Source organism: Alexandromys fortis, unplaced genomic scaffold (assembly GCF_014885135.2).
Source record: "Alexandromys fortis isolate MF-2015 unplaced genomic scaffold, M_Fortis_MF-2015_v1.1 scaffold_0, whole genome shotgun sequence".
In the NCBI taxonomy this organism is placed as follows: Eukaryota; Metazoa; Chordata; class Mammalia; order Rodentia; family Cricetidae; genus Alexandromys; species Alexandromys fortis.
In genome coordinates, this window is record NW_026067949.1 from 24,736,535 (window position 1) to 24,748,947 (window position 12,413).

General features: G+C 45.0%; 1 protein-coding gene across 2 annotated transcripts in view; it reads right to left on the bottom strand.

The window, feature by feature from the left end:
- Nucleotides 1-1,356, bottom strand: part of Atp8a1 (ATPase phospholipid transporting 8A1) — a 200,873-nt gene extending 199,517 nt beyond the window's left edge. The window contains exon 1 of one of the 2 annotated variants that reach the window (XM_050149965.1): nt 1,081-1,356. In XM_050149965.1, the coding sequence (XP_050005922.1) occupies nt 1,081-1,129 (49 nt within the window). In that variant the 5' untranslated portion in view covers nt 1,130-1,356. The remainder of the gene's footprint in view (nt 1-1,080) is intronic. The other variant, XM_050149964.1, reaches the window with a different exon arrangement.
- Nucleotides 1,357-12,413: the final 11,057 nt, after the last annotated feature.

The window sequence follows — 12,413 nt, forward strand, 5'->3', positions numbered from 1 at the left end:
CCCCCCTTCTGTCTCGCCCCCCCCCCCCCATCAGAACCACTTTATCGTGTACCTTTTGGTCATGGATAGGGACAGGGATGAGAATCAGTGCCATAGTAAGATAGACTATTTCTCAAAATCGTGCTATCCCACCTCTACAGCGTCCAAGGGCAGGATTGCAGTAGAGGGAAAACAAACAGAGGAAAAGAAAAGTACAGCGTTTTAGCTTTGCACTAACAAAACCAAGGCATGTTTACCGAATGCCTGCCACACGCCTGACAGGAGGCAGAGGGCTCCTCAGTCAGGTTACACCGCGTTTCAGCCTTTCCCGAGGCGCCCTTGTCGTCCATAACCTAGGGCATCTGTTGCACACTTCCTACAAGTGGAGCCACTCAACAGCTGGCCCTGGGTGGAGCAAAGAAAGCATGCACCTTACTCAAAATCCGCGAAGCCGGCCAAAGTGCAGGCTTCACGCAAAAAGAAAAACAAAAATGAAACCTCGAACTAGAGCCTGGTGAGCCGCAGGGGGCAGAACTCCCGAGACTGGAACGCCGCCGGGTACCCACTGAGAACCCAAACCCAACTAAGGCTCCTCCAGCCCAGGGAGGTTGGGAACAGTGGATCAAAGAATCGCGACGCCTGGGAATGGCAAACCGGCTCTTCGGGAAGCCTTGATACGAGGGCAGCACAACAACAGTGGGTACTGGAGGCCGGGGGATTGGGGGAATCTATTCATGGGGGTGGGGAAGATGATTGGGAACAGAAAGGTTGCACAGATTGCGAGCTATCGGTGTGTGGGGGGGAGGGGGGGGGATGGGCGGGGGGGGGGGCGAGGGCGCTGGGAGGCAAGGACTGAACAGTCGCGCTGCGGGTGTAAAGGAAACCTTGGGGCTCCCGCCAGCGCACAAATTCGTAGGTCTTGGATCCTGGAAAGCGTTTGCCAGTGCACTGAAGGCAGAGCTGCAGGAGGGGTCCACTAAGGATCAGAGGCGACAACCAGACGACTGGGAGGGGTTAAGAGATGGGACACACACACACACACACACACGTCGGACCCCAGGCGTGCTGGGCGCACAGCCTCTTGCTGCTGCGGTCACTCACCTTCCGCACGAGAGCGGATCTCCGACACTGTTCTCCTCATGGTGGGCATCACGACAGCCCCTGCAGGTGGGTCTCGGGAGGGGACCCTGCACCTGTCACGGCGCCGCGCGGGCGGGAGAGCTGGCTGCTCCGCGCCAAGGGCTCCGCCGCCACGGGGCCGCGCCTCCCACCCTGGGCAGCGTCGCCACCAGGAGCCGCCTGGGCACTCGCGGGAGGAGGAAGGCGACAGAGGAGCTTCGTCCGCAGAGCCGCCTCAGTCTCCCGCAGCGGCGGAGGGGAGGGCTCGAGGGGCGGGGCCGGAGCCGGCGCCGGGGGCGGGGTCTGCGGGGCGCGCGCTCACTCGCTGGTCTCCTGGAGTGGGACGGGGACAGCGCCGGGTCTCCAGGTCCCGCCCAGTTCGGGCCGTACCATCCGCGGGGAGGGGACATCGATCTAGTATTCTCGGTTTCTAGGCACACCTCAGCGTTCCTCAAGGCCAGCACTAGTATCCCAAGTCTTAATTAAAAAGGAAGAGCTACTCTAGTTTATGAAAGCTCCGGTGCCCCCTCCATCCACCCTCTGGCTCCGCAATGCGATGGAACCGCCCGCCCTTAGCGCCAGAGTGTTGGGTTCGGTGTGGGCAGGCAGAGTCTAGGGATCTGAGCTGGACTGGGTGACGTCTCTGCTGGTGTGGGGGGATCCTGCGTTGGCCATCTGGGTGGAATCGTAGCCTAGATCAACTCCCAGGCTGACTCCTGGCCTGAGCTGCACTTGAACCCTCGCTAGTAGCAGGCTGTGAGGAGGCATGAAGCCGTGGGAGCCGCTCCTCTTCTTGTCTGGAAGGCTTAGAACCTCGCCACCAACGTGGGTGTGAGCCCGTACTTCCCACCAGCTCGTCTTCAACACTTCAACCTGTTAAGGCTCTGAAATTGCAAACAAATCAACAGTTAACGTGGTTAACCAAGCAATTCAGTTTGTGGTTTCTGCCCCAGAAAGTTCGATGCAGTAGTTTATTCTCAAAGCTTGGTGGGGTGTTGATATAAAATCCATAAAGATGTCCTTATATCCTAAAGATCAGCACGACCTCAGTACCTTTTATTTTATGTATAGTAAAATATACTCTAGCAAGTCGAAGCAAATGAAGTGTTTTTCATTTGTTCTTGATTTCACCCGGGAGATTGAATGAGGACGGCTTTATGCCTAGCAATCTCCTGAGCTGGGAAGGAAGGAATAACCAGGTAAGCTTGGTCCCTCTCCCTGAATTGTTCTTCTGGGCACCCAGTAGAAAGGGTTTCATACCAAGGCCTTTCATTTGTGATTTCATTCAGATCTGGGAGAGAAAATGCGGAGAAGTTTAACTTGAAAGAGGTGAGTGCAGCTCGAGCAGAAGGAAAAGATAAATAAAATCTGCTAACGGCGTCTTCTCTCCATTTGTGGTATTTCCTCTACTTCCTGCAAGGTCGCACTGGCTAATCAGAACTCTACCTCACATGAATTCCCAGGAGGCCAATCCATATGTATGAGGAACTCACTCCACCTGCCTCATATTCAGAGGCTGGGATCAGAACAAAGAAAACACATTTCTAGTGTTCTTGGAATCTCTCAGCTTAGAGCAGACTCAAACGTAAATATGTCTGTAGCAGCGATGGCCATAATTTAAAACTATAGTCTGTTGGAAAAAAGAAAAGGAATGAATCCTTAACAAGACTGTCACCTCTTAGGTTCCACAATCTCCTGGGGAAAAAGCAGGCTTCCTCTTGATTGATATGAATGTGTCTGAAACAAAGTAAATGACTAAGAATGGGGGGGGGGGATCAGCTTTAAAAGTAAGCAAACAAACGGGGCAGGGGGTAGGGGTAGTAGTTTCTGTTTAACATTTTGCATGAGATTTTTATAAACTCATTGCTTCGCAAAAATGACCTGTTTGATTTATGAGCAATCTCTTTTGTAATTCCCGTGAGCCCTTCAGTGAGGTTCGCTTCTGCTTATGTAACTGATAATAACTTTATAAAGGGAGTTCCAAGGTTTCTATAAGAGCCTGTTTTCTATAGAGCCGTCTGATATGCGTGCATTAGCCAAGGCGACAGCCAAAGCCGTTCAGTTCATACAGGAAATGAAAACAGTTTCTCGTACAGTCTAGGCTGGAAGATGCAGCCTGTGGCTTTCCTCTGGCTCTTTCCCACATGTTCCCATCACAGAATCCATATTGGCAGGAGTATCCTAACTCCCTCTTTTCTGAAAATTGGCTCCTTCGTGATTGCTAGAAAGTCATCCCTTTTTCTGGTTCCGAACTGTAATCGAGGTTGAGAATTGCACTAATCTGCACCTACCTGGTTTCAGAGCTCAGGGAACGTCTCACCTTCCATCGTGTGAGATGCACCCTGCCAGGCCCTGGCAGGGAACTCTGGTTCTAGCAACATGACCTTGTTACAGAATCTGCAGCTGAATTCAGATGTCGGCAAGTCATTTAAAAACGTTCAGGTCCTGCGATCACCTTGCCAGCTGATGACTTAGAAGAAAGCAGGCTTCTTCTTAGGGATAGCTGCCCTAAGGATCCCTTTTTATCATTATGCCGAAAATATACGTTAAATTCATGTTAAGGCCTGGATCAGCGTGCTAGGCTATGACGGACTTGGGGAAAGCTAGTTGGTGGTGATGCAGGATGACTGACATCCCATTCCAGCTAGACAAGAAGACACAAGTACAGACTTGGAGAGAAGGGAACATTCCATATGCGGGGATGACCAACATTTTTGAACTAGAGCTTGAGTAAGGCTTAAGTCTATAGAAATGAATGAGACCTGTTGCCAAGTAAGTTGCTAAAAAATACTCAAAGGAAAAGATTGTCTAGAGAATGAGATGGTTGAAGTGATAGAACAGAGTATTGGGTAACAAACAAATTTGTCTATAACAAAGCTTCTCATTGGGAATCCATGGTAACAGAATAGAGAGTCTCAAATGTCACTCTAAGGACATCTTTATTCCCTTCCCCATGAACCTTCTAAGTCAGTAGATTAGGAACCTCAACTGTGCCTACTCCCAGTCATCTTTGTGTTACTGTCCCTGGATGTCCCTTCAGTTTGCCGACTGACTTGTGCCTAAGGTAATAAATGTTTACCACAGAGGAGCTCAGGGAAAACTCGTTCCTTAATTTTTCTTTTGATTAGGATGGCTTGTGTTATTGAGTAACCACAGAAAACCAAGCGATGCAAACATAGCTTCGCTGTTCTACTCTAGCAGGGCGTAGAGCCAGCTTTATTTAAACTTCAGACAAATAAGGAGTGACCGTCAAGTAAGAAGATGGTCGCTGTGGTTAGCCAGTATCCTCCAAAGTTTATGGGTTTGAAAATATAATTGTAAATTGTACCTGTGAGTTAAAGAGGCAATTGGGAATGAGGGCTGGGCCCTCCTCAGTGGACTGATAAGTGGTGTTATGGTGGGAGTGGGAAACGTGAGTTGGGCCCCTGGCACGCTCATCGGCCCGCTTGCCCTTCTGCAATGAGTAACAGTGGAGACCTTTCATCAGATGCCGCTGCCTTGATACTGGATCCCCCGGGCACTAAAGACGTGAGAAACAAATCTCTGCCCTTTATTCATCATTCAGTCTAGGGGCTTCTGCTACAGCAGTGGATAGTGAACTTTCAGAACAGTAAACATCATAAAAGAAGAAGAAAACATAAAGGACCAGGGGAATGTTCTTACTGGGGCTAAGAACTCTCCATGTCTAAACAATTAGAGACAAAGAGCAATCTCAGCGGCAGATGATGGAATGGAACTGACCCAGTGCCTCAGACCATCTGCCCACACTCATTCAAATGGATATAGGCCCGAGTGCAAAAGTCGCTCCAACTATAAAACACTCAGAAGAAAAGTGGGAGTGTGCTGGGTAGTTTTATGTTGGCTTGACAGAAACTGAAGTCATCTGAGAGGAGGGAACCTCAGATGAGAAAATGCCATCTTAAGGTCGGGTTGTAGGCAGGCCTGCAAGTCATTTTCTTAATTAGTGCTTGTTTAGGGAGGCCAGCCCATTGTGGGTGGTACCATTCCTGAGTTGGTATCTTGGGTTCTATAAGAAAGCAGGCTGAGAAAATCATGGGGAGCAAGCTAGTAAGCAGTACCCCTCCACCTCCACTCATCCCCCTTTCCATGGCCTCTGCCTCAGCTCCTGCCTCCAGGTTCCTGCTCTGCTTGTGTTCCTGTTCCGGCTTCCTTGAACAGTGATGTGGAACCAGATAAACCCTTTCCTCCACAACTTGCTTTTTGGTCATGGTGTTTTATTGCATCCATAAAAGCCCTGACTAAGACAGGAGTTACTCTTTCTGAGTTTATCTCAGTAAAATTAAGTTATTTGGTGTAAGACCAAGAGCATGAGCAACAACAACAACAACAACAACAACAAAAAACCCCACGATTTATCAGATGGCATCAAAGCCTTCTTGTGCTTCAGAGGAACACTTAAAAGAATGTAGAAAAAATAACCTGGAAAATCATATACCTGATAAGTAATACATGCCTCAAATATAAGAAGAACCCTTATTTTTTTTTTCAATTTTTTAAAAAAGTTTTTGAGACTGGGTTTCTCTGTAGCTTTGGAGCCTGTCCTGGAACTAGCTCTTGTAGACCAGGCTGGTCTTGAACTCACAAAGATCCATCGGCCTCTGCCTCCTGAGTGCTGGGATGAAAGGCGTGAGCCACCACTGCCTGGCTAAGAAGAATCCTTATAACTGAATAAAAAAGAATAATCTAATTTTAAAATATGTAAATAGTCATTTTGCTAAAGAAAATATCCACATGGAATAGGCTCCTGAAAAGATGCATTATTCCACTGGGGAAATGTTAATGAAGATCAGAAAAGTTGGTACCTGAAAGAATGGGAAATAAACAACATAAATAATAACAGGGTGAGATATGCAAATGTTGGTGGCTGGAATTTAAATGACACAGCTGTTTGAAGTAGTCGGGCAAATTCTTAAATAGTTAAACATGGTGTCACATGACCTAGGATTACACTGCATGTACCCAAGGAAAATAAAACCATAAAACATAGGTCTCTGCATAATCTGCTCCTGTATGTTCAGATGGATAGGACTCATTGTATCCAAAGGAAGTAACAACCCAAGCTATCGGTCAGTCGAGTGATAGGTGAATAAAATGTGGTCTAGGATGGAATATCAGTGGAGTGATATGCGGACACATGCTAAACACACATGACTTCAAGAACATCCTGCTGAGTGATGTGACAGACAGGCCTGGAGGTTCACAAATCACACAGTTCCAATTTTAAAGGTCCAAACTATAGCGACATGAAAATTGTGCACTACAAATAATGCTGTCAAAATTAAGTGACCAAATTTTAAATACAAACCAATTACAGCCAAAAGCTCTAAATTGTCTCACTGAATAATCCAGCCACTTATTATTCTCAGTGACAAAAAATATCAATACTTCTCTCAAACTCATGACTCATTTCTTATGCCTGTATTACCATTCTCTTTGCAAGTATCAGTGGGATTTTAATTCAACTTAATATCTTGGAACATTATCTTCTTCAAAAGTTGGGGATATTTTTAAGAACGTCTTTTTTTTTTACGCCACTGTAACTGAAAATACTCTTCTTTAGCTTAAATGAGAGTAGCTTTAAGATATAGATTTTGTATTATACAGAAGGAATAGGGGCTGCCAGTGTGTTCCAAGCAAGAGTCAATTCTCACATCTTTGGGGGAAGGTATTTGTTGAATATTTAATGTTTTATTCAAAAGGAAATGTGCATTCAAGGAAAACCATCTACTCGATCATCTATGCATTCTAAAAGTCTCTTCTTGCCTCATAGCATGGTTCTTATATTTTATTCAAGATGGTTTGACTTTGCGGATTCCATAGAATATATGACATGCCTAAGATGTTCATCATGCTGACTTATCTGGCCTTTGGAGATCAAAGGGCCAATTAAAACGGACAGGATGCATATTTTACCAAATATTTTATCACACCAGGATGATAAATAGATATCAAATAATTGCATAAATAAATACAAAGTCACTATATGTCATACTCTGTGGCCAAGGTAGTCGGTTTCTGATATAATTGTTTCTAGAATATGTCTGAGCTTTCCCGCTTCTCGCTAGAGACCCTCAAAGTTGCTTATGTGAGCTTGATGATCCGTCTTCATAGCCCACTCGATTGAACGGAGAGGCTCCTAGGAGATCATGATGGCACAATTCTAGGTGTAGCTGTTAGGTGTTTCTGGAGACTATTGTCATGTGGGACAACTGATGGGCAAAGTGTCCTCGATGTGGACAGCAGACTTGGGCTCAGACAGCGCAGAGTCAAAAGGAGTCAACCAGACACACGGTTCTTAGTGAGCCGGTGCATTCTGCCGCTGGAACAGTCCATGGCTCCAGAGTCCAGCTTCTTCAGCCTCCAACACAGACTTGGGCCAGCAACTCTAGGAAGTTCTGGGCCATTAGGTTCATGTTGGTATTGTATCATTGGTCCTGAAGCTTCCATCAACCCAGACTGAGTAACTACGGAGTTCTCCGGTGCAGTCGTCCACTGTGGGGCTGTCTGGCTTCTGACTGTGTAAGCCAGTCTAGCTCCCCCCACTTCTCTAGGGACCGGAAGGTGCTTTTGTATGTGCAAATGGACAGCACACTCTATGTTTCTATTGCATGTCGTGGCTTTTATTTTAGAAAGAGAAAAATGGGCTTGACATGCAAACAGGATAGCTAGCCACGAAGAGAAAAACGATCTTGATGTTGGCCAGAAAAACAAATAATATTGGAAGTGAAAAGGAACTCTCAAGAAAACCTTTTCCTCTCACCGTGCCACATTAAGTGCTGTTTCAAAGGGGAAACGCAGTAACGACTAGGTTGAAAAGCATGAAGGGGCAGGGGAGCCACAGGGTTTTCTTTACAGATTAATTAAGCAGCACAGAAAATGAGATAAGCATGAGTATCGAATCTAATTTTGTAATCCCACGCTTTTCACTTCAGAAAGAATGATAGATCTTAAGGCAGTGCTCCGATTAAATGAAATAAGCCCATAGCTTTCAAATCTGAAATCCTTGCCATTTCTACTTGGGCCTCTGGGATGCCATATCCCTTTGCTCGGAGGCTCATAATTTACTGCAGTGATAAATAGATTTATTGGCAAATCATAATATTATTTTCCTCTAACCTTAAAAATTTCCAAGAAGAGCACTTGCTGGAAAGGGGGATCATTTATCAATGCCGATTGTTGTCATCTCTGAACTCCAAGGAAAGTCACCAAATTGAGACGAGTTGATACTTGATCCAGAAGGAAATGTATTTGCTCCAAAGAAAAGAAGCTAGAGGGAGCGGCAACAGCTTAAAGAGATGGCAGGGAGGGGTAAAATGAAGCCTAATGGTACTTTGCTATACTCATAGATCAGTGCCTAGCCCAATTGTGGTCTTCATCTGACAGCTGATGGGAGCAGATACAGAGGCTCACAAACAAACAGTAGGCCAAGAGAGAGCCCAGATTGGAGATCTCCATCCCCTTGAAGCTCATGGAACCCCACAGAAGAAGGGGAGGAATGATTGTAGGAACCAGAGGGATTGAGAGCACTAGGAGAACATGGCCCACAGTATCAACAAAACAGGGCTCCTAGGGGCTCACAGAGACTGAAGGGGCAATCGTGGAGCCTGAGTGGACTGTACTAGGTCCTCTGCATACATATTATGGTTATGTAGCTTGGTGTTTTTGTAGGACTCCTAACAATGGGCATGTGTTTATTCTTGGGTCCCTTTTCCACCTTCTGGTTGCCTCGCCCATCCCTGATATGAGGGTTTGCACTTAGTCTTTTTTTTTTAAGGTTTATTTATTAAGCATACAACGTACTGCTGGCAAGGAAGGCACCAGGTCTCATTACAGATGGTTATGAGCCACCATGTGGTTGCTGGGAATCGAACTCAAGACCTTTGGAAGAGCAGCTAGTTCCCTTACTCTTTGAGCCATCTCTCCAGCCCCTGCACTTAGTCTTATTATGTGTTGTTGTGTCCCTTTCTGTCCCTGGGAAGCCTGCTCTTTTCTGAAGGAAATGGAGGAGGAGTGGATCTGGGGAATGGGGACTGAAATGAGCAGAGGGAGGGGAAATTGCTGAGAAACTGTATGAGAGAAATAATTATAATAATAACAACAATAATAATAAAGAGTGGTGCTTTTGTTAGCTTTCTGTTATGGTAACTAAATGCTAGAGACAATAAATTGAAAAGGAGAGATTTGATTGGGCTCACTGTTTTGAAAATTTCAGTTCATGACCAGTATTTCTCATACATGTGAGTGTGTGTCATACTGAGATCACATTCAGTGCAGGGAGGGTGGAGAAAACTCTCTCCTCTCTCTGACACTGAAAATGAAAGACGTACCAGGACAGGTGGGGCTTGGTCCTGGAGCCCTGATCAGGGGAGGAGAGGGAATGGGGAAAGGACAGACACACAGATAGACACACAGACACTGGTACAAAAAAACTGGGGGTCAGATGGGTTGTGCCTACTCTGATGATGGAGCCCTACCAACCGCCAGAAGACCCTGAAAGCCCAGTGTGTTCATTATGTACAGCACAGGGGGAGTTGCTTCTGAACCGCAAAACACTATCTAAAGAAAACCTGCATTTAAGAAAAGTTACTATTTGATTCATTAAATTTACATATACAATAGTTTTCCCTTAAGTTTTGAAATCCAACTAAGTCATAAACTTAGTCTTAAGGAAGTATCTGATTAATGGTTGGTTTCATTTATAAATTTGCAGTCATTTAAGCATTTTAAATTACTCTGATAGAGTTGACAAATTCTTGCTTGTTAAAGGTCAGTCCTAGGAAAAGTGTTTTCTAAGCACTTCAATATTATTATTATACAATAAATGCAAGTAATAAAAGTAAAACTTAAGCTTCAACACTTCACCTAAGTTGGACTTCGACAGAAAATGTTGAACTTACACCAGTTAGTTCCTTAAATTTAATTTTGAAACAGAGGATAGACTTCAATAATAGATAAAATTCTCTTAAACAGAATGATTAAGATATCTAAACATGTTAGCAGTTTGTATTTTATTTGGTTAATTGGAAATACACTGCTCATCAGGTTTAAGGTTGCCAATTTTCTTGGAAACAACTTCCTTCTCCCCAATTAAAAGCTCCTGTTTTGTTGATGTCATTCATGGGTACTATACTTCATCATTTCCACGTCTCCATCCCCCTGCTCCAATTCTTCTGGGGCTCTCCCACATGCTGTCCAGATACCTCTCAAACTCAAGACCTTCTCTGTAATTCTTACTGATTCTCTCTCTCTTTCACACGTGTGTTTTGTGTGAGTGTTTGCTGTGGATGTGTGTGTTTGTTGTTATTGTGTGTGTGTGCCTGTGTGCATGTGTGCATGCATGCATACGCTTAGCCCATTTAGCGTTGCTCAATGTATATGCGTTTAGGTCTGACCAACTGAGATTAGATCTTTTATCAGGGTTATTTCATTCCAGAAGAATAGCCACTGATGGCCTGTAGCTCGAATTGTGAAAATACTCCACTCACTGTGGCAAGTCAACTGGTGTCCTGATAATGCAGATCTTGATTAGGCAACTGTATTGTTGAGATTTCCTGGCTGTAACTTTTCTGTCACGTCTAGAACATATTATCTTGCAACAGTAATCCTGGCCCTCTGGCTCTTACAATCTTTCCATCCCTCTTTTGTGCTGGTCCCTGAGCCTTAGGTGTAATGATAGTGTTGTAGACAGATCAACTGATACTGATTAACCCATGGCCACTTGTTCTCTGCATTTTGACCAGTTGTGAGATTATCCCAAATTTGGGGTTTGCATTCTAAATATTTTTGAAGGCTACACTCAGGTGTATATTTAAAGGGTTACACTAGAGATAAATATGAACGGGGACCTCTGAACTTGAGAACTACAGAAATCTTTGAAAATGTTTGATGTATTTGCCTATCAATGGGACCTCAGATTCAGGTTAGGCACTTCATAATATTTTTCTTTATTACACAAAAGTCCACATCGAATCCATTTCATTGGCTTCCATTGGCCTACGACTGTGCCATTATCTTAGTTGTTTCCATATTTTCCCTGTCAGAAGTAACATGTTTATAGTTGGTCTTCTGTATTTGTGTTATGTATGTACACACTGAGACACTCATCCAAAACATTTTAAACAATCATCTGCGCTGAACATATGCCAACGCTGTTCCCTAAACAGTATAACAACTGTTTACCTAGCATCAATGTAATAAGCACTACAGGCCACCTAAAGATGATTTAAAAGTATACAGGGGTGTGTGTGCGTGCGTGTGCATGCGTGTGTATGTGTGTATGTGTGTGTGTCTGAGTATGAGTAGAATGCAAACACTACCCCGTATTATGTGAGAAACTTGAGCTCCTGTGGACTTTGTATTTGTTGGGGATAGGTTGGGCCTGGAACCCTTCTCTCACAGATGCTGAAGGACAAACGCAGTTATTTTAATGCCATTTGATTGGATCCTGTTTATTTCACCTCATGATGCATTTCCTCACTGGCCTCATTTGGTTTTAGTCAAGAGTCATGGCAGCTGGAAAAGGAATCCACTCTGCACAGAAATTAAAATCCGGAACTTGTGCCCCAGCAGTACACCATCCCATCTTGGCCCTTCTCCCTATTTTTATCACTCGTCCAGATCATGTTCTCCAGAGCGTGCACTGCTTTTGGTTGCCATGTGTTACTTGCTCCTGATCTGGAGCAGTTCCTCAGGCTTCCTTTGGAATTCACTGCAATGATGTATTTAAAGAGGACAGGCTCTATCCCTCACAGAATATCATCTCCATGTATGGGGCTGTCTGCAGTCTCTTCATGGCTTCAACAGAGATAATGCAGAAGCAATGATGGATGTGTTCTCTCAGGAGACACAGGCTGTGGGTAGCCCCCTGATGTTGGGTCAGCTTGGATTGTTAAACCACTGCCGTATTTTTTTCACTGTGGGGAATATGGGCGTTCCTTTTTTTAAGTGGCACCAACTGGTGGAAAACACTGGCTTTAGTCAATCTTGCCTAATATCTTAGCTATTGTTCTATTGCTGTGAAGAGACACCATGACCATGGTAACTCTTATAAAGGAAAGCATTTAACTGGGGGTGACTTACAGTTCAGAGCTTTAGTTACTATAGTCACGGCAGGAAGCATGGTGGCATGCAGGCAAACATGGGGCTGAAGAGGTAGCTGAGAGTTCTGCATCTGGATCAGCAGGCAGAAGGAAGAGAGAGACACCAGGCCTGGCTTGAGCATTCGAAACGTCAAAGCACACCTCCAGTGACACATGCCTTCCAACAGGGGCACACCCACTCCAACAAGGACACGC